The sequence below is a fragment of the Lycorma delicatula genome, chromosome 1 (assembly GCF_047948215.1).
Source record: "Lycorma delicatula isolate Av1 chromosome 1, ASM4794821v1, whole genome shotgun sequence".
Taxonomy (NCBI): Eukaryota; Metazoa; Arthropoda; class Insecta; order Hemiptera; family Fulgoridae; genus Lycorma; species Lycorma delicatula.
This window is the reverse complement of record NC_134455.1, coordinates 349,501,206-349,525,146: the sequence shown is the minus strand read 5'-3', so window position 1 is coordinate 349,525,146 and position 23,941 is coordinate 349,501,206. Positions and strand designations below refer to the sequence as shown.

Below are 23,941 nucleotides of genomic sequence, written 5' to 3'. Positions count from 1 at the left end.
TGTCTATGTGTAAATATATAAATGTAAATACATGTTGTCTTTTGAACATTTATATATATACATACTTATTTATTTATATAAGCTTGTCAGCTTTACTTTACTTTCGTGATGACACTTTGAGCCGTATTAATTTACTCTCACACTGATAACAAAATCTCAGTTAAACACACAAAATTACGAGCGTACATATCTTTTTTTAAATTGTTATAATTTTACGTTTTGTCTCTCATCGGTACAGTTCACTTTATTCTAAATTATACTATGGAAGATTGGAGTAAATCGGGTAAGTTATAATAATAATAATAATTATTATAAATATATTTATATTAATAAAAATGAAGTGATTTCAAAACTTCAAAAGATGAAAACTAAAATATTAAGGATAATTTTTCACTAAGTGGCTCATCTTTTATCATTCATAGTTGATTTAAAGGAACATCGATGTAGTACGCTAACAATGAATTGTTCGTCAATATTATAATTAAAATTTCCTTCTAAGAAAACAGATAAAAAATTGCATAAAAGTTACGAAAATTTATGCAACTCTAGATATCAATCTACACCCTCATCGATCACATCGCTTCACCCTCAGTTAAGATAAAAATCTGATGTGGACAACACATAACTTCCTTGTACGCCTATTAAATTACATTTACACATTTGTTTAAAATGAAAAGTACATAACATGTTATTTCATTAAAAACTTCTGATATTTTTTCTTTCTTTTTTTTATTGAATTATGATTCATGGTAAAAATTTTATTAATAAATCAATATATTTAAATTAAAAAAAAGTTAAAAAAAAGGAGATGAAGTCTGATTCGAACCGATGTGCCTTCCCTTTGTAAGATCCAAATATTTCATTAAATAAAATTTCATTTGGCTATAACTCAGAAACCGATGGAAATAAGTACCACTTACGATATATCGTTGAAAATCTCTCAATGGGGCTTATTACTGAAGTTAAGAAAAAGTCCAATTTTTTTTTTGATTTCGGGCTTTTTAGACACTTTTGATTCAGTCAATTGCAATCGAAAGAGGAGGTGCACAATTAGATGTTACAAAAGTCCTAAATCCAAAATTAAAACATCCTTCTGCTAATCGTTTTTAAGAGCTATGCGAGATCCATACATACGTAAAAACATCACGCCGAAACTAGTCAAAATGGATTCAGGAATGGTCGAAATGGATATTTTTGTAGAAATCTGGAAACCGAAATTTTTCGCGATCTCAATATTTCACTTCGTACAAGGAAGTAAAAATTAAATGAATCATTAAAGTATATAATCATACAATCAGAGAATCGTGAGAAAAAATGTATTTTACTCTTAGCGTAAAATGTTTGAGGTATTAGAACCATGGTGATCGTTTCACCAACCCCTTTCCAAATCTCAAAATTAAATTCAAGGACTAGGTAGATATTTTCACATAATTTAATCCCCCTTAGATAGATAAGAGAGTCTCTGATAGTATTTTTTCAATCTCCCCCCCCCCCCCACTTAAAAAGCTACGGGTAAAAATCCCTTTTTTATTTTTTTTTGTTTCTGGACATAAATTTGCATACTTCTATTGATTAAAATATTCTATTACAACACCGAGTAACTTTGGTTGTGTATTTTGGCAATACAGGATTCATAATATTCGTATATATTTCTCTGCCTACTTAACGAATTATGAGAAAAATTAAATAGCATCAAATTGTGCCACGTTTCATTTAAATCGTTCCATCCAGTCTTGAGATACCATGCAAAAAAAGATGCCAATATAATATATATATATATATATATATATATATATATATACTACATAATCCGAAATTATTCAGTGCTAAAATTATATGTGTTTTGCTTGAGGGGGATCGTGAAATATGAATATCTGCTCAAACCCTGACATACCAAATTCAATCTGATTTTCCTTACGTAGTATATTTGTAGAGCTATAAAAATATGCAACCGGGAAAATAAAAATGAAAAGAATACTTCTTACAATACAAAATTTACTAGTTATATTATTCAACCTCCGTCGTGGAGTTGTAGAGTCACAGCCTTTCATCTGAAAAGTCTTGGGTTCGAATACTGACCAGGCATAATATTTTTCACATTATAAAATTCCATTCTATATTTCCACATACAATTTTCAAGCTTATGTGGTGAATTAATCACAAAAAAAAATTTGGAGTGCACCATCTCAAACTCAAAAATTATTCTCCTCGTCAAAAAACAAATAAAATTGTTTTCCAAGACAAAAAAATTAATAATAAAATTTTAACATTCATTAATATTTATTCATTGTAACTTTCTAGTGCATTATCATACAAATAAACTACATAACATAATATACGCGACATGTTTATTTATCGTAAGAAGCCATTTTGATACAAAAAAGCTGACAACAGTTGTAGGAATTTCACGTCAGGCGGCTAAAAACCTGCGTTTCGGGAAATTCCTACAACTGTGGGTTATTTTTGATGGACAGCTAACACACAACTTAATTTAAAATAGTTATCAATTTATTTAAATGTAATATTTTTTCGTTTATATAATTCAATGATTCTAACTAAAGCGTATGCGCATAGCGTATTTAATTCGTGCGGGGGTGGCGGTACTAGCGGCGATAGTCGGCACTAACTTTGTAATTTCACAACGTACATAGAGCAAATCTCACTCATACGGTCGGCTTACTATGTAGTAGTGATGCATAACACAAAAGGTACCGAGTCGACCGAGCGATTGAGTTCGAGACTCAGCCGAACCGAGTTACTTTTTTACACTATAAATACTATTCATTTCTTTAATTCTACGCTTACCTGTGACGCCACAACGTAATAAAAGACTACAACAGCATTTTTTTAAGGTGGGGGTGCGATTTTGCAAAGATTTTTTGCTAATATTGTTATTTTTTAATCGTTAACAAATTTTCCTAAGAAAAATATGACCTTAGGCGAAATATCGAGATACTAACGGTGACCTTGTTCTACAGCCTCACCCCCTTGGACCTTATAAGTTGAAAGTTAATGGCATCAAATCAATGCCCCATATTTAGAAGCAATCTGACCAAGTTTGGTCAAAATCGATCCTGTAGTTCTGGAGATATAAGTAGATTTAGAAACCAACACCGAACACAACACACAGATACATACTAAAATTAACATCTGCAAAATTTCCATCTGTTTTTTTTCATTTTTTGGGGGTTCCTTAGGTGTCGAAACGCCAAGATCCGGTGAGAACCTCGTATTCCCAAATTGGACTATTACAATACTTTCCTTTCTAGAGCTATAGCTCTACTACAGCGCTATCTAGACAAGAAAGTAACAAATATTAGTTTAAGAAATTCGATTCTAATTAAAAGCAAAACATTGAAGAAATTCTTACAATTCTAAATAATAATCAAATTCATTTATTCAGTGACGCCAACTAGTTTGTTAATCTAAAATACATTAATTGAAAATATATTACTTTGTAAATAAACTATAGTAAATTGCTTTCTTACTTCTATAGTAGCTTGACCATTGTACTTGGTTATAGATATATTACTGCTGCAGCTGCACAGCAAAAAAGAATCCCTACAGCGATGGTTCAAAATTTGGAATATCGTAGTTTTGACTTTTGAAGATGTCCTCACTCAAAAAAAAATGAAAATTATTATGGAAATATCTGGAAGATATATTTAAGTTTTTGTGTTGGCTATATTTTATACCACCGGACTGGCTCAACATATATTCTTAGAAAATGGCATAACAAATTTCTATATCTGGGGCATTAATAGCCATAAATTTTTGAAAAAATTAAAAACGTGGGAGGGGTAGTTATTGCCATTTTGAATTTTGGCTTTTTTTTACAGTGATCGTAGAAAGTTGACTTCAGTACGGAACGGAACGCAAGAATGGCGGGAGTTTCAATATTTCTCCCTACAAATCACAGAGCCTGGACAATGTCCCTTGCTGCTGTATCTTTCTATTATCGGGCGGATTTCATCGGTTATTTAGTGGAGATTATAAATTTTAAGTTTTATTTATGGACGGATTTGGTAATTTGCGTTCCTATCCGTATGGACCATGGTGTAATTTATTTACTGGTTTTGACCGTGATAGACTAAGCTTTTGAGCCTAGTAATCCCGGAGTGATTCCCCTTCAGTCCATTCGCTGAAGTACCTTCGGTACCAGCACCTATGAGCTAGTAGGAGTGCGCCCACCGGAGCTCTAGTTATTTTGAGGGATGTCTAGCTTTTTATAGTTTTAACAAAATTTAATTGCGAAAACGGTCAATTTCGCGGCCGGAATTTTTGTGCGTTTTCCATTTATAGGTTACGTAATGTAGAGGCTCCTAAGCCTGGTTTGTCATTTTTTTGACTCTCGTACCACCTCTTCACGGTGGTTCGTTTAATACGGCATGAGGCCGTTTTCTTATACCCTGTGGAGTACGGTCCTCTCGACAGATGTCCCGGAGATGGCCGTGTTCGGACACGGCCGCTCTCCCGAACAGTCTGCGTGCCTGCGCCACTCCCACCTCGGATACGGTGTGTAGTCCCGCATCGTAGCGAAGAGTGACGTTCTAACGAACCACAGTGCTCCAAATATCGTCCGCAACGCTATGTTTTGGACGGCTTATAATTTCTTTTGAAGCGTGGAGTTCAAAAAAGCTCCCCATGCCGGGTAAGCGTATGTTAGAATTGGCAGGACGTATAGCCGAAAAATGAGCAATTTGGTCGCCAGTGGATATGGGCTGGCACGGTTCAGTACTGGGTATAGTAAGGCCTTGACGGCCTTTGCCCTTTGGGTCACATATTTAACATGTTCTCCTAAGGTAAGCCGTTTGTCCAGGACTACTCCCAGGTACTTGACTGTTTTCCCAAAGTGGATTTTCTCTCCTGAGATTTCCAGCTGCCTGGCTGGAGCACGTGCCTTGTATGTGAACATCACTGCCACCGATTTTAGACTCTAATTTTGGTGGTTTTTGACAATATGCAGGATTTAAGTAAGCCATTCAGGCACCTGCAGGATGCCTTAAATTCTGGTAGTTATTTCTTCCTCCATATCATTGTTAACGGTAACTATTGTCCTAAGGAATTTAAACTTGCTTACTTTCTTGAAGGCCACGTTGTTTACTTTCAGTTCCTGTCTATTATTTTCCTGTCTTGATATCATCATTATGGCATTTTTTCGTGACTAAGTCCCATCTAGCTCGCCTCTTCCATCAAGACATCAATCATCTCCTTTACTTCTTCCTCGATTGCTCCAATCAGAGCAATATCATCAGCTAAGGCTTAATCTTATTTTTCTGTGGTAAAATAAAGTTGCTAGTTTCTAATAATAACCATACGTTACGAAAACCCATTGTCCAAAAACGTTGAAATTTGGGATAAATATTTGGATACATATTGTATATCCATAAGCTTTGGGACGATTTCGACCCCCTATCGGACAAAGGGGAATCACAATACCCATACACTTATATTTTAGTAAACTATTCATTTTTTTGGCCTTACTGAATAATATTGAACCAAATCGAGCAGACTTATTGAACCAAATAATTACTCCAATAAATAGACTTTTGTCCTAAAAAGACAACGAGGCAAAATTGAACCCCCTACTTAAAATATCAATTTTTTTTTAAAAAACAATTTTTAAGACTGGAAATCTAACTATCTAATACTAATGCAGACGACAAGGACTTTTTTTTAATAAAGGGATCTTATAGGACCCGACTTAAGAACTTAACAAAATTTTGCGCAGTTCTGCGCAAGAAGACCGGCTTTTCGTTATTTAATTCTGTATAATATCCTTTTTATAATTATTTTATATAATATTTTGCGCAAGAAATATATAAGACATAAATTAAATAAGAAATCTAAAAGTAGTATAATTTTCTTTTTTTATTTAATATCAAAATATAATTCCTGTTTATAAGAAAATGAAATTAATATAACCGTAATTTGATGAAATAATTAAAAATAACTAATAGACCCTAACACACAAGCATCAAATTTAGACTCACTCATCACTGTGACTCACTGCATAAGCGTGTATGAAAAATACATTAGCGCAGAGTCAACGTAACCTTAAATTAAGGTTAAATTTCTGTTGTCGACCTTAAATTGAGCGAAACTGAAAAACGACTCACCATTTTTTTTCAAATTTTTACATACTCAACTTCAGAGACTCTATTACAGCATATCTAAATTTTAATGAAATTGATCGAGTAGTTTTGGAGATTTTTGAGCCACAAAATGTTCAAATTTTTTGGAACAATTAAACGTAACTCAGGAACGACTTAGACAATCTTCAGCAAATGAAGATGCATAACTTGAGATAAACTATTATAATATAGCTAAATTTTTTATGAAATTAATCTAATAATTTTGGAGATATTCGAACCACAAAATCGTTTACATGAATACCATTTTTTTGAGATTTTCAAGTTACAAAATGTTATATAAAAAAGAATGGTGTTTTCATAATCTTCATACCTTAAAACATAAAGAAAATTCATTACCCCCCCCCCCCCCCAATCCAACCATGCGACCGAAAAACCTCAATTAATGGTACGTTGCCTATCGTCGACCTTAAATTGAGCCTACCTCAGGCCTGACTTGAGCCTAATCTTTATAACTAAATGCAAAACTCAATTTCAATTAAATTGATAGAGCAGTTTTAAAAATTTTTGAGACACAGATTTTATATATAGGCCTAAATATATTTATATATCTCACTCACTGCACCACAAAGGAAAGTAACTTCGCTGTTAAATCTTAGAAAATTCACCGCAGAGTCGTGATCTCGTACCTATCTTTTATTATTTTTTTTCTCTTAATTTAAAATATCGTCTTAGATCGTAAAGGTTTGAAAATTATATCGAGGAACTGAAAGTAACGTATAAAAATATATTATATAAATTACATTAATGTTAGATAAATTAAAAATATAAAAGCAAATTAAATTACAAGATAAGAAATAGATGCGTTTAAAGTCCATGTTAATTGTTTAAAATCAAACACAGGAAATAAATTTTAAGATACATACATTATAATATAGTACATTAAATATAAAGAATTACCAACAAATAAATTACAATTCAAACACCGCTATTGAAATTATTTTGAGCACATATTTATGTAAACGTTGTAAACGAAAATTATTTTTTATTAAAGATCATTGTTGCAACTTTTTAAGAGAACCGTAAAAGGTACGAACAGATCAAAAAATTGCAACAGTTTGGAGTTATATTAACGTAAAATTTATTTAAAACTTTTTTCACAAATTTTTATATTTTTGTGATAAAGATTTCCCAAATAAATATTTCAAACTAAAAACGATGTGTTATGGTCTTTACAAAAGAATGGATTGAATTCCACCAACTTCTAACTTCCCACTTCCATTTCGTCTTGAATAACAAAAACAACGATATAACTTTCCCAAGAAAGTTATGCAACAGTAAAGGATTGCGATAAATAATTTTAAAGGGCATTGAAGTCAGTAGTTTATTCCAACAATTGGTTACAAACGTAACCAGAATGGAAGCCATTTTTTTTTTTTTTAATAGCCAATTTCATAGTGATCTAAAACCCTAACAATTGCTCAACAGTGAAAAATAATCTAACTTTTTTGCCGATCTCCGGAGCGAAGTATCTTTTCATTTAACCGGAGATTCTGGGTTCGAGTCTCGCTCCCGCATGTAATTTTTTCACACGCTAAGAAGAAAACCACATATTAGGAAACTAGTCAAACTAAATATAATATAGAAAATTCAATTGTAAACATTTAACACATCTATTCATTGTTCCAAGGGAACAGATTATAGCAAACCAGATTATTATTAAATTTAGCAAATTATTTTATTATTAAATTAATGAAATGTATTATTCAATAAGAGACCACCATACATATATCCTAAGCCTCGATGGGGATCACATAAAAAGCTTGAATGGAAAGGATAGGGTTGTAAAAAATTCAAAAAAAAGGCGTTGAAAAACAAAAATTTGACGTAAAAAAGTTGACTTACGACAATCGTAATGACTAAATATTTTAAATAGAAAGGATACGATGGTAATTTTAAATAACACTGAAAAATTAAATAATTGGCTTTAAAAAAAGATCAAGATAGGACAATCCAACACAAAATGGTAGCCATTTAATATTACTCACACCTATCTTCAAATGTGGGCCTACAATATATCCTACTTAGTGTATCCATATAGATAGTATTTCACATAATTAAATCGCAAAAACAGATCAGTTTGACGTAGCGGCATATGCTAATTTCATTTTTCTGTTTAACAGTGAAAAAGTTATTTAACAGGTCCTGTTGACCACTTTTAAGACTAGCTGTGAAAAATATTAAATGGCCACTATTTGATAGATTTTGTAAGAAAGCTTCAGCTCAAAACTTTATATATACCTATATATATATATATATATATATATATATATATGTCGGACAGGCGAGGAGATTTGTCAGGGATTCAACGTTTTGTGTTTCACTCATTTTTATTATTACAAGTGGAGAATATATAAGATTATAATAAAGTTCAATTAATAAAAATGAGTAGATAACTCGTACAATGAAATAATTACAAATGATAATTATCACTTATCAATAACTCAGTAGTACACGAATTATAATATAAGATTAATTTAATTTAGAATTCAAATAATATTAAAACAACTTGCGATAGACCGAGGCTCAGGGAAATAACGAATTCGCGATCACCAGGACGTCTGTTCGATCTGGGTTCCAAAGCAAGACTACCTTTTCTCAATATTCTCAAGTAATATGCCTACTGCATATTTCCTTTTCCTTATTAATTTTATGATACCCCTATCGTCCTGGGATCCCGACTACGTTGACAACCATGTGCCTACCTAGGCCTAAGCCTACCGCAATAAAACAATTTAAACCTTATTTTACAAAATATTACAAGTAATAGTACATTTCTTAAACTACTAAAAATACAGATATTCTAAAGAATATTCTCATCGTTTTGTCGGAAGATACTCCACTGTACTTTATTCTCCGACACGGCCATTCTGACAATCACACGCCCTCGGGTGTATCTAAAACATTGAGTTATAGTGGTATTTTAATTTTTGTTTTCAACTGACCTCGGTCATTATAAAGCATTTTACAATAGTTAAAGTACAAAAGATAGATTCAGAAGTCCTCTCGAGTAACAGAAATCCATTAATTATTCATTATCCTAAATAGTCATCGTACAGTACTCAAGAGATCGAAAAGCCATCAATCATTATTCCTTATCATTTAACTGTCAAATAAGATTTTATTTCCTCCACCAATAGACCTCTGCACTATCTCTAGGCTACCCTGTATGCCACATACAGTATCATACATATTCTGTAGTTGCCACAACTACCTGCCCGACGCATCATCAGGTGCCCATCGCGCCCTGATCAAACTAACATTAGCCACTAATTTAGTTTGCAGTTACGACTACACACTGATGCATGTGCGAAAAATAAAAATGCCAGGTCCACGACCTGCTGCCAGCCATTAGTGCATTGCGTCATTGGTGGTCTCTTTTTAAACCATAGTCCCTGTTTCAGGACCAACATCAACAGTCTCCTCGGCACAACTTTCATTGTCCGAGGAAACATCCAACTCATTAGGAATATAATTCTCAGGCATTTCTCTCAACTTATCATGACTATACTTATAACTTCTACTACTACTTAAAGATTTTAGTGTGTACCTGTCGTTATCAAGTAATTCTGTTACTACGAATGGACCTCTAAATTTCCTATCGAGTTTCGTTTGATTACGTTCTTCGTTCTTAATCAAAACGTGATCTCCTATTTTAAACTTATTAACCTTCGCTTTATTTTTATCAAATCTAATCTTCTCATAATTAGCATTTTCCTCTATACTTTCAATCGCTCGTTGTCTTACATTAGAGATATCAATTTCATTTTCGTTGTCATCAACTAACAACCCGTAAGGTCTTGCCTTCTTACCAATTAATAATTCTAACGCACTAGATTTGGTAATACGATTCGCGGTTGAGTTTAAAGCTAGCTTCACCAATGGCGTCTTGCCATGGACGATTATTAGACTCAACAGCAGTGAACATATTTTTTAACGTACTCATTACACGCTCTACTTGACCATTTGCCCTACTAGTACCTGTAGCTATTAAATGTAAATTAATATTCAAAGATTTACAAAAGTCTTTAAAATCTTTCCCAGTAAAACATCTACCTTGATCGGCAATCACACGAGCGGGAACTCCCAATATAAATATTGAAGCCTTTAAAGCTTTAATAACACTATTACAGTCAATTTTTCTGGTGTGATGTAAATAAACATATTTGGTAAAACCATCTATAATAACAATAATGTATTCTTTAGTATTATTTTTACCGCTCAATTTACCTGTAATATCTATATGCACAGTATGCCAAGGTATGCGGGTCTTAGGGATGGGATGTAATTCAGCTTGAATTTTACCTGACTGAGCTTTAGAGAGTTTACAAGTAATACAATTGTCAACAAATTTACGTACGTATTTAGACATACCTTCAAACCAGTAATACTCATAAACCTTATCGAGTGTTTTATCCCAACCTAAGTGCATAACAGACTCATGTACATGGTTAGTGACGGACCACCGAAATGCTCTGGGTACAATCGGCAAACAAAGGGTTTCGCCTTTTCTCTGTATTTTCCGGTATAGCGTACCGGCTTTAATTTCATAAGATTTTAAGAGATCTTCCGATAGCTCATCGCTTTGCAATTTGGTGACTATTTCCGAAATTTCCGAGTCACGCTGTTGTTCAGCAAGAAGCCAATCAACCGATATTTCCGCGAGGTTAACGCGTTTCTCTTCAATTTTATTAACCTGTTTTGGTAAATCGGACAAAGGGTTTCGAGAGAAGAAATCCGCGTGCGACATACGTTTGCCTTCTCTATAAACTATATCGAACTGAAAAGCCTGTAAATAAGCCCACCACCTATGGACTCTATCATTAAGATCAATCTTATTTTGAGAAGATTTCAATGAATTACAATCAGTTACAACAGTAAATTTTCGTCCATGCAAGTAATGCCGAAAATGTTTAATAGATTTAACAACGGCCATAGTTTCGAGTTCGTAAGAATGATACCTGGACTCGGCTGGGCTTGTCCTTTTACTAAAGTATTCAATAACTTTATTTTTACCGTCTACTTTATGCATGAGTATTGCTCCGTACCCATCGGAACTAGCATCGGTATGCAGTTCTATAGGATAATCCGGGTCAAAGATAATTAAGACGGGTTCGTTGGTCAAAGTATGAATTACTTTTTGTCGGGCGTTTTCATGTGTCTCAGTCCACTCAATATATTTTTTACCTGAGGTAAGAGCATATAATGGTTTCATGATTTGTGAAAACTTAGGGACAAGAAATAAGATGCAAGGCCAATAAACTGTCTAAGCTGAGTAACGGTCCTTGGAGCGGGTAACATTGTTAAAGAGTTTATTTTACGAGGGTTTGGACGAACTTGTCCTTCTTGAATCTCATACCCAAGGTATGAAACAGATGTTTTGAGAAAAGAACATTTTGAAAAATTAAATGAGAATCCCGCATCTATAAGAATTTTTAATACCACTCGAAGTCTTTCAAACGCTTCTTCTATCGTATCTGCAATTATCAGTACATCGTCTAGATAAACTACAACGAAAGTGTACGCGAGCTCACCCAATGCCTTTAAAACTGCTCTTTGAAAAACCGAAGGAGCATTTTTCAAGCCGAATGGCATTGTTAAAAATTCAAATTGACCATCAGGAGTAACAAATGCCGTACGTTCTATAGATTCCAAATGTATAGGAATTTGATGGAAACCACTGGCCATATCTAAACTAATGTAGAATTTAGCCTTTCTAAGTCTCGGTATTTGATCTAAAATAAGTGGCAAAGGAAATTTGTCTGCAACTGTATTTTTATTTAATTCACGATAATCGACACATAAACGATCCGATCCGTCTTTTTTCTTGACTAGTAAATACAGATATTCTAAAGAATATTCTCATCGTTTTGTCGGAAGATACTCCACTGTACTTTATTCTCCGACATATATATATATTTCACTTTCTTGTAGACACGATACCGCCGTAATTTTGCGTCAATCACTTTCAAATTGTTCATTAAAATTAACTCGTCCTAAAATCTCGGTTGCGTTCGTTAACGGCCAAAATCGGACCATGGGGCTGGAAATGTGGGGGGGGGGGGGTCTTTTTCGAAAAAAAATGTCACTGTAACTTTATTATTAAGTAAATTATCGAATTCGTTTAAAGTTACTACTATTCTATGGATAAGGGCCTAAAACTTATTTAAATGTAAATTTTTTTATATCACCAACCTTTGGCCCGAAAGTTGAAAAAATGGGGTTTCGAAGACAAAAAAGAATCATATCTCCCTTAATAGGCACAGTATCGAGTCTGTTTAAAGTGGTCGTTAGTCCTCTAAGCACTGCCTAAAACTTTGGTCTAAAACAATTTTTGAAATGACCAACCCTTACGGCAAGGAATGACCAAAACAAACAAAAAAATGGAAAAAGTTTTTTGAAATATTGGAATACACTAATAGCATTCATAAAACTAGTAAAATGGAGAAATTTCATATATATATCTATATATATAAAAATGTTGTTCGTTTGTGTACGGCTTCAAAAACTCAAAATGTTCTGCACCGATTAAGCTCAAATTTTAGCACGATATATAACCCGCATCAAAGATTGTTTTCATCTATTTTTAATAAATCTATCTATATATTTTACAATCACAATCAATAAAGCTCAAGGTCAATCTTTAGAATTGTGTGGTTTAGATTTAGATGCGGATTGCTTCTCACATGGGCAACTGTATGTTGCGTGTTCCCGAGTCGGTAAACCAGATAGCCTTTATATCTACGCAGACAGTGGAAAAACAAAAAATATTGTATATCCACAAGTATTGCAAAATTAAATTTCTATGAAACGTATGCTTTGTTTTGTTTCTCATTTCTCATCCATGCAACCACAATGTGCCACATGTGGCCACATGTGTGCCTCATGTACCCATGAGCGTGGCGGGTAGAGATAGTATATATATACATGAATAATAATAATAAACTTATAAATGAATAAATCAGATTTGATAATGATATTTTATTCAAGCAAATTATAGAGTAATTACACTGATAAACATAATTTTTGTTTCCTGACAAAGGATACATGATTTTAATCTGTGTTTTATGCTGAAAATGTACATGAACTCAGTTTCCATTTTTAAAAAATTTTTTAATTTTAATTAAATGATTTTTTTTTCATTTTTCAACGTGTAGCATCTTAAGCTCCTATATTGTATTTTTACCTCATTTTTTATTATTTAAGTTTGTTAACACAATTTGAAAGCTATAAATAAAAAAATACTAGACAAAGAATTAAATCATATCGCCGTCACATATTATGACATCATATCTAATACTGAATAGTAAGCCTTCATGGACAAGATTAACTATGTCAGGTCAAAACATGTAACTGAAAACACAGCTGAGTTGTTTGTATTAAGCACTGGATTTCGGAATGAATTAATTTTGTTCTTTCTTATTGCTGTCTTAAGTATGTTAACAGTGCAGTGACATAATGCCTCGAAATTGTGTAAATGATGTGGATGCCATTTGTTATGTATGTGATGAGTTTACCGTAAAACCAAATAGAAAAAACATTACACCTTTAATTAAAAAAGCATATCATTTGTACTTTCAATGTAAAATTGGTGATCAGGATAAGACGTGGGCTCCTCATGTAGTATGCACTAATTGTTCTGTATATTAAAGAGGATGGCTGAAAGGTTCACGGAAGGCTTTGCCATTTGGTGTAGCTATGGTTTGGCGTGAAACAAAAATCAGGTAACAGATTGTTACTTTTGTTTAACAAGTTATCTGGAATTTCTAAAAAATCTAAACATACTGCAAAATATCCTTCATTGCAATCTGCAATCAGGCCTGTACCTAACAGTGAAATTATTCCAGTTCCTGAGCCACCTGTCTGTATGTTTCGAAAGCAGCGATGAAGAATCAGTACTGCCTGCAGTACTGAAGAAGACAACAATGATTCTGATTTTGAATTATCTTCCAATAAGCCACATCTTATATCGCAAGGTGAAATAAATGACTCGGTTAAGGATTTAAATTTATCAAAAAAGATGAACTGTTGAATCAAGAGTGCAAGGTTTTACTTGCATTTACTTCAAAAAAAATACAAAATTTCGGGCTTTCGAAGCCGACAAAAAGAACTTTCTCAGTACTTTATTGATGAAAATAATTTAGTTTATTGTACAAATATTGATTGGCTTATGTTGCACTTAGGACAAGTTCATAAATCTGAGGATTGGCGCCTTTTCATAGTTTCATCCAAATATAGTTTAAAAGTGGTTCTATTACATAACGGTAACAAATATCCTTCGATACCAATCGCTTATGGTATTAATTTGAATGAGACATACGATGTGAAGAAAGACATTCTTGAAAAAGTAGATTATAAAAAACGTAGCAGAAACATATGTGGTGATTTGAAAGTTATAGTTACTTTTTTAAGCATGTATATATTGCTTAATAATTAAGCAATATATTTTTTTTATTGACGATTAGGTTAGTGGTATTTTGTATATTGATCTCACCATATGTATAAATGTATAAAAAGGGCAAATTACCCATTCTAACTTTGAAGCGGACAAGTTAGGTATTTTGTTACTGAAGTTTGTAACGCATTAGGTGTTCTTTTATAACTTCTTCAGGGAATCTTTCTTGTTTTGTATAAGCTAATTTTCCAAACTTAATCTTACCCTTAATCTCAAAAGATCTCTACGATAAGGAATCGTAGATTCCTCTCCCTAAACGGAGCAACAATGAATATTAGGTTTATTACTAAGAATTAGGATTAAACCAAGCATTGTTGCAGGTGTTGACCGGTACAGTCTGTCTCAAAATAAATTATTCAGAATTAAAGTTCCATGGAAAGTATAAATTACGTTGTATAGAGACTTTCTGAACGGCATAAAATTTATTTATTAATTCTAAAATTTCGCGACACACCGGTTGGGAACCACTGATTTAGGATATACAATTTAAATAATCATAATAACTACAGCACACAATATTACGACAGTGAAAACCATAAAATATTGACAACTAATTTTATTTTTACTTTCTGCCTACGTTCTGTGCACTGAGCACTACTAGTACTGTCACAGGTCAGTTTCAAAATAACAATTACAAAACAAGATAACTTTATTTTATTATTTTCAGTGGTAGAATTTCACTGCACTGTATGAAAATTTCACTGTCGTATCTGAATAGACAATAACTTTCTGCTTTTAATAACTCTCTCCTAATAACAACTCTCATAATCTCAAAATATATACAAAAGCTTTAGTAAGATCCAAACAACAAAATTATTTTTTCTTAAGGTTATTTTAACTTTTTTTTTCTTGATAAACTGATTCGTTAATTCTCCACAGAAGCTTTGAAAAGTTTCTGATAAATTAAAAATGAAATTTTGTAGAGTATGAAAAATGTCATACCTAACCAGGGATTCGAACCCGGAACCGCTGGATGAAAGGCCGTGAAGCTACCACGCCGCCACGGAGATCAGTAAAATAATTTTTTTTTTCACTATTTTTTTTTTGTCTTCAGTCATTTGACTGGTTTGATGCAGCTCTCCAAGATTCCCTATCTAGTGCTAGTCGTTTCATTTCAGTATACCCTCTACATCCTACATCCCTAACAATTTGTTTTACTTATTCCAAACGTGGCCTGCCTACACAATTTTTCCCTTCTACCTGTCCTTCCAATATTAAAGCGACTATTCCAGGATGTCTTAGATGTGGCCTATAAGTCTGTTTCTTCTTTTAACTATATTTTTCTAAATGTTTCTTTTTTTCATCTAATTGCCGCAACACCTCTTTATTTGTCACTTTATCCACCCACCTGATTTTTAACATTCTCCTATTATAGCACCACATTTCAAAAGCTTCTAATCTTTTCTTCTCAGATACTCCGATCGTCCAAGTTTCACTTCCATATAAAGCGACACTCCATACATATACTTTCAAAAATCTTTTCCTGACGTTTAGATTAATTTTAGATGTAAACAAATTATATTTCTTACTGAAGGCTCGTTTAGCTTGTGCTATTTGGCATTTTATATCGCTCCTGCTTCGTCCATCTTTAGTAATTCTACTTCCCAAATAACAAAATTCGCCTACCTCCATAATCTTTTCTCCTCCTATTTTCACATTCAGTGGTCCATCTTTGTTATTTCTACTACATTTCATTACTTTTGTTTTGTTCTTGTTTATTTTCACTAAAGCGATTTTTTCACTAAAGAGAAGTAAATTTTCCTTTTTTGACACAGTACTTTTCATTTACGTTTATTATGTTTATTTAAAAAATAAATGTTAATCTGTTAAGCAGAATATATAGTATATAAAAAAATACTCATTGTCTATAATTACTGAATTCAGATGTTTTAATATTTTTATGAATTGGCTTAATATTTTTATAAATTTAAGTTACTAAGAAATTTTACCACCAAATAAAGAAAATATCTATTAAATGACAGGGAGACTAATCTAAGAATCTTTTATAACTTTTAATTACTGATAAAGGAGAAACCAACAAAACTTAATGACTTATTTTTACTAATTCCACTCCATCTGATGATTAAGAATACTGTTCCTCGTCAATTCAACATGAACAATAGCAGACTTAGAACACAGTTACTAATCTTATTTCTAACTATAATCAATGTTCTTCCTTGAAAATACTTCTTAATATTGTTATCCAGTTTAACCAAGCTGCTGTAAAACTTTTCCCAATTATAATCTTTTATATCTATTTCTGAAGTTAGATTGGCAACCATTTCACTGTTCTGGTTTTAAAAAACAGCAATTTCAAACTTATTTTTTTTGTTTCTTTAGGTGTTTTATTAATCACTGTTATTACATTTTTCATTAACATTTATTTTATACCTCTCCTTAATATTTTTACAGGACTTTACAAGACGTTTCTCCCTATTGAAATATTTTACAATCTAATACTCATTCCAGTCTTTCTGTTTTCAATATTATAGTAATATCTGATTGTATTTTTTTTTTTAGTTTTCATACTTTAATTTTATTCCTGATGTAAATAATAAACCATTTATCTTTTACCTAAGGAGTAAATTTATGTCACTATAACCTTATACTTTGAAAAACTATTGACAAAGCAAACTATTTGATAGGATCATTTGATAATTGGTAAATTTCCAACTGTAATTTATTTTGTAGTAAGGTTAAATAAATAAATAAATAAATCTTTTATTCTGATTGGAATATAAGAATATATTATAGATAACATAAGGAATCGGTAGCATTTCGGAAAGCATTTACCTCAATATATCAAAGAAAGGTGGGGTAAAACCTTGGTCAAAGCAGTATCACCAAATAGATAATTAACGATAAAATAAAAACTAGATATGATAAAAGACCATATTAATTACGTAAAATATAAGTACATTACATGAAATAACGTAAAGGTAGAATATGATGGTAGTAATATTAAAATAACTAAAAGCTAACATACAATTCAGAAGGCATTAAAAAATTTATTTGAATACTAACCAATGTACACGTTGAATGGAGATGCAAGAAATTCAAGGATTTTCTTTTGTTTAATTTTGATTAGTATTACTTAAAAATTATTAATAAAGTAGTGCTGTTTCTGTAAAAGAAGATACTTTAATCGTATTTTCAACAAAGTTTTAGAAAGACATTTTAATCCTTAAACTATTAAAAATAGTAATAAGAATTATTAAAAGTGGAACTAGGTGTACCGCAAAGTTCATGCTTTGGTCCTATTTTATTTCGTTTACATCATTGAAAATCAGGAAGGATTTTAAATACAATTTAGTGTTATTGTTTATATAGATTTTAAATAAACAAATTTTTTATTCAGACCCATACAAAATAATATATTACACAGATCAGCTCAGGAACAGGTAGATATGCTACACCACGAATAAAAAAAGGAATTGCATCAGCATTTGCCTGGATGGATCAAGATAAACCGTGGTAAAAGATTGATCACAGTATCTCAACAATATTTCTCTTTTTCCTGTTTAGCCTCCAGTAATTACTTTTCACATAATACTGCAGAGGATGCATGAGGATGATATGTATGAATGTAAATGAAGCGTACATCTTGTAACAGTCTCAGGTCGACCATTCCTGAGATGTGTGGTTAATTGAAACCCAACCACCAAAGAACACTGGTATCCACGATTTACTATTCAAATCCGGATAAAAGTAATTACTACCTTTACCAGAATTTGAACCTGGGAACTGTCGACTTCGAAATCAGCTGATTTGCGATGACTAGTTAACCACTAGACCAACCCGGCGGGTTATCTGTACAATTCTTGCCTTACATTTAATTTCTCGGCTAAATTATTTGTACTATATGGTGCGATCATTAAAAGGAAAGTACACAAATGTTTTAAGGTTAAGTTGTAATTTATTTATACTTATTAAAAAATATTATTATAACAACTTATTATTTTATTTCAAGTTTACATAATTTAGTCAATATTTATTTGATTGTTTACTCGTGTAATGTCTTAATAAAAATAAGATAGAACAATACGTTCTTAAACAATTGGCTTCAAAAATAATAAGAAGCGGCTATAATAAAGATGTCCACATAGTATTATGACTGAAAAGCATCATCACAAAAACGAATATTATAAGTTAAAAAATATAGGTAAAAAAGTCCATAATAATTATTTAAAATATAAACACATGAAATAATATTAAAATAAATTCATGAAGATATTGCATACATTTTCCTGGTCTTGATAGATCTCACGCATCCATGAACTGTAACAAAAGTCTCCTCCACCTCTCCCTATCATTTGCTAACTCCATCAAATTCTCACCAAACTCCTCCCTGATACCATTACACCATCTCTGTCTGGGTCTTCTTCTTCTACGTCTCTTTTTTCTCTATGCCTCATCACCCCCGAAATTATCCTGTCCTTCTCCGATCTGACCGCATGACCCGCCCTGACCGCATCAAGATATTAAATATAAAAAATAATTTTCTAACCGTAAGCGTTAATATAAATTATTTCAGCACATTCCTATAATACTCGTTAACAGAGACTGAAAAAATTTACGGGTAATTTTTAAATCAACGAAATTATTTTTAAATATTTTTGTTTAAATGAACGAAATAATACTGTTTTTATAAAAGAAGATCTCTTAACTATATTTTAAATAAATTAGTGGAGAAAATTTTTAAATTGTCAGGTTGTTTATTAAAAAATGCAACGAAAGCGTAATAAGAACTTTTCTTGTAAAACAAAATATTGTGTTGAGTTACATGCTGGGCTAGAGGTTAACTTGTCGCAAATCATTTATTTAATATGATTTTCGAAGTCGAGAGCTCTAAGTTTCAAATCCCGGTAAAAGTTAGTCGCTTTTATACGGATTTTAATACTAGACAGGGGTTACCGGTGCACTTTGGTGGTGAGGGTTCAATTAATCATACTTCTCAGGAATGCTCGGCCTGAATCTGTACAAGACTAGACCTTATTTACATGTGAAACATATCTTTCTCATCTCATTGGGCCGCGGGAAGGTTGCTTATTGTTCATTAGTTGAACAGATTACAACTTACAAATTAAGGGGGAAAAAATGACATGAAAACAGTTACCGATATCTTGTTAGGTACGGATGAATATATTTTTAAGAATAAATTACTTTTTTTTTTAAATTGCACATTAATAAATACAAACTCAAAAATAAATAAACATTTTTGATTTACTAAATATCTATTTACATGAATTCAGACTTTTTTTATATCATTTATATAATTTTTATATCATGAAAACTCCTGATTTACTCCAGTCCTTATTTTTGCCCCATGATACTATTCCCCTTGGTAGCCTTCTCCCGTTAACTACTGCTTTGGTCTTTGTCAGTATATTAAAAATAACAAATTCGGTTATCTTACAAAACGAATTTTATAATATTATAAATAGTGTGAATCCTGATGTTTTGGTTTATACGGACGGCTCTAAAAACGTTAATTCTGTTGATTGTGCTTTCATGGTTGGTAACAGAACATATTTGGCCTTCCCAGCATCGTCTGTATTTTCGTTGCGGAGGTGTGTGCCACTAATAAGTTACATATAATTGTACGCCTTACATATATTAGCCAAAAATTTCCACATGTTCTTGTTTGCTCAGATTCGACAGTGCCTTACTGGCGATTAATGTCGTGTACTTGAGACATCCTGTTGTCTGTAAGATTCAGTGTGTTGTTTCGCAAATGAATCACCGTAATTCAAAAGTGAGCTACTGCCGGATACCCAGCCATATTGGAATTTTAGGCATTGAGCGCGCTAATGGTACGCCAAAATAGGTTTGTTTCCAGACTCCTTTCACCAATCGCGTCGCTTCGAACGACCGTGTCTCTTTTCTAAAGAGGGTAGTTCAAAGAGAGTGGCTAAGTGAGTTGGATGCTAATATTAACGATAAACTTTATCCATTCAAGAACACTGTGTCACCGTGGATCTCCTCATGCATCCAGAGGAGGTAATGATTTGTCGTTTGCGAATAGGACACGATAGTCACACTCATAGATACCTGATGAGCAACCAGAAACACCCGTTTCTGTTGGCTGCGACGGCCACCTAACAGAGCACCACATTCTTGTCGACTGTGTCTGTTTTGTGGCATTGCATCACAAGTTTAACCTAGGGGCAAACATGCGAGCTATTTTAGGGAATAGAGAAATGTTGTCTACGATTTCTTAGGGCCGTCCGTTTATATTCAAGTACTTGAATTACTGTAGTGTTTCACCAATTCATGCCATTTCCCATAAAGTAGATGGTAATTTTATTATTTTAATTGAGATATAATGTGATATTTGTTTATTATAACAAATACATCATGTCCGGGTGATGATAACGCGTTTTGCGCTAAAAAAAAAATCGTTCTGATTTTTTGAAGCTCCGAAGGCATGATATTACTACTCTTCATATTATGAGGATTTACTTAAACGTAATAATATTTTATAATGACAAGCTTTGCGTTTTATTAAGATGAATCAATTCTATGTAGTAGAAAAATGATTGTTTCTACTAACAAAAAATCTGATGTGGGAACCACATGACTTCCTTGTACGCCTTAATTACATATACACATTTTTTTTAAATGTAAAATACATAAAATTTTGTTTCTTTAATAACTACTGATATTTTTTCATATATATTATTATTATTATTATTGTAAAACTTTTTTTTTACAATCAGAGGCTAATAATTATTAATAAATCAATATATTTAAATTAAAGAAAAAAAAGTTAAAAAAAGGAGATTAAGTCTGATTCGAACCGATGTGCCTTCCTCTTCTAAGATCTAAATATTTCATTTGGCTATAACTCTGGAACCAATGAAAATAAGTACATTAAGATATATTCTTGAAAATATCTCAATAAGGGATTATTACTGCAGTTAAGAGAAAGTTCAAGATCCAAAAATATTTGGATTTTGAGTTTGAGCTTATTTGGACCCTTTTGGTTCAGTCGATTGCAATCAAAAGGGGAGGTGCACATCTACATTTGGTTTCCTTGGCATTTTATTTAAATATAATAATATTTTTTCCGTTTAATTAATTCAATAATTCTAACTAAAGCGCGCACGCTTACCGTACTTAATTCGGGCGGATGTGGCGGTATGAGCGGCGACATTCGGCGCTAACTAAACTGATGTGATTTCATAACTTACATAAAACAAATTTCGCTTGTACGGTCGGCAGCTGGTGTAGCCACGAGGCTTAACGCATCAGGTACCGAGTCGACCGTGCGATCGAATTCGATAATTGTCTAGACCGAGTTACCTTTTTACACTTTAAATACTATTTATTTATTTAATTCTACCGCTTACTTGTGACGTCACAACATAGCAGACGACCACAGCAGCATTTTTTGGGGTGGGGGTGCGATTTTGCAAATATTGTTATTTTTAATCGTTAACAAATTGCCTAAGAAAAATATGTCGTAATTAGGCGAAATCTCAAAATACTAAGGATGACCTTGCTATACAGCCTCACCCCCTTAACCTTTTAAGTTGAAACTTTAATGGCATCAATCCCTCATATATAGTAGTAATGTGACAAAGTTTGGTCAAAATCGGTCCGGCAGTCCTGGAGATATAAGGTGATTTAGATGCCAACACCGAACACACATACGTCCATAAAGAACATTAACATCCGGAAAGCTTCCACCCGATTTTTTGTTTTCCTTAAGTGTCAAAACGTCAAGATTCGGTGAAAATCGCATATGCCCAAATTGGACTGATTAAAATACTTTCCCTTCTAGTGGTATAGCGTTATCTTGACGGGAAAGTAAAAATGGAAGGGGTTGTTTTTTAATGCGTTATTGACATTTTAAATTACTAAATTACATACCGTTTGTCTTCTGGTTGAAAATTAAAAAAATAATAAATTTTACTCTTTAATTTTTATGTGATCTTAAAAGATAAAAATAAGTGAATCGTATTACTTTTTTTTTACTTTTTTATTAATATCTCACTTTATTAATATCTCAGAGGCCGTTTAACCTTTATAATAGTCTGTTCAATATTCTTTCAAAGTTATGTATAAAAACTATAGTAAACCTTCCTTAGTCGCTCGCTTATCTCGAAAATTTAAAGATTTTTTTTTTCATTTTAATTTTCTTGTAAAAGAGAACTATCTGAAATAAATTATTATAGTGACGGTTCAAAATATTTCGACAACTAATAAGATATGTAATAATATACATCAAAATAAATAAATTAAATTCCAACCTTTTTTTTTTTTTAGAGAATCGATTCCGAATCTTAAATTACTTATAATATAATACTACCGACGGCAGTAAAAATCTCAAAATTAAAAGATTTTTAGATATCTCATTGTTCAAAAAATCTGTAATCGGAGAATTTTTCTCTTAAATAGAATTCTCTCTAACGTTACCTAACGTTATCAAAAGAAAGACAAAAGGAAGCAGTATCGACTTACTTATTACAAATAAATTTCATCTTAAAATAACAAAGATTGTCCGAACAAGAAAAAGGGAATTCTTAAATTCGACACGAGTTGTTAATAAAACCAGAAGTAATTAGCAAGCTAATTGTTCTTAACGTGAAAGTCTTTAAAATCACACCAAAACATACGAGTAACAGAACAGAAATTTGTAGCGTAACGAAAAGGAATATATCGTCCTGCCTTAACAACTTCCTATTAGTATCAGAGACGTAAATGCGGTTTCATTTAATAACTTACATGGTCAGCTCGCCGATACGACTTTGAGTTTGCGTCACTAGCGAGCGGGTTGGCGGGGAGGGGTCACAGTGCAGATCAGCCAAAACTGGCGCTCTCACTCATTTCCATTCAATGTAGCTCATGACTTAGACGTGACAGCGCGGTGATTCGTGTGTTTATGTTTAGAGTTTGTCGAGATAGATCGATTAGTTATAATAAGTGTATGTTGGACAATATTTATGTGTAAAAAATTAAAGTAAATGTGTAAAAAACTATAAAAATTCTATATGTCAGCCACAGCCCACGCAAAAACCAGTCGGAAATTTAAATTACGCATATCGTTGGAAAGGAGAGGTCATGGGCCACGCACAAGTGCCGCGATGTCCGGTGCCGAGCGGGTATGTTTCGGGAGCGTCGCAAAGCTGGCACGGCGCGCTCAGTGAACGACGCCGACGGCGCGAGCACCTCTACCACTGCTTATTACGCCTTATGTCTCTTACTTCTCATATTACAGACCGATGTTGAACGTAATTGTCATCGAGTATTAATCAAAATAAACATCATGTACCATTTAGTGTCTATTTTATGTTAAAATTAAATTTAGTACGCAGTCAGTGTCGCGTTT

At 32.5% G+C, this 23,941-nt stretch overlaps 1 protein-coding gene across 1 annotated transcript in view; it reads left to right on the top strand.

Annotated features, from left to right (window-relative positions):
- The first annotated feature begins 216 nt into the window (after positions 1-216).
- The window catches only part of LOC142318414 (solute carrier organic anion transporter family member 74D-like), an 85,344-nt gene continuing 61,619 nt past the window's right edge, over positions 217-23,941 (top strand). Inside the window, exon 1 of the mRNA XM_075354999.1 lies at positions 217-283. Within this exon, the coding sequence (XP_075211114.1) occupies positions 262-283 (22 nt within the window). The 5' untranslated portion in view covers positions 217-261. The remainder of the gene's footprint in view (positions 284-23,941) is intronic.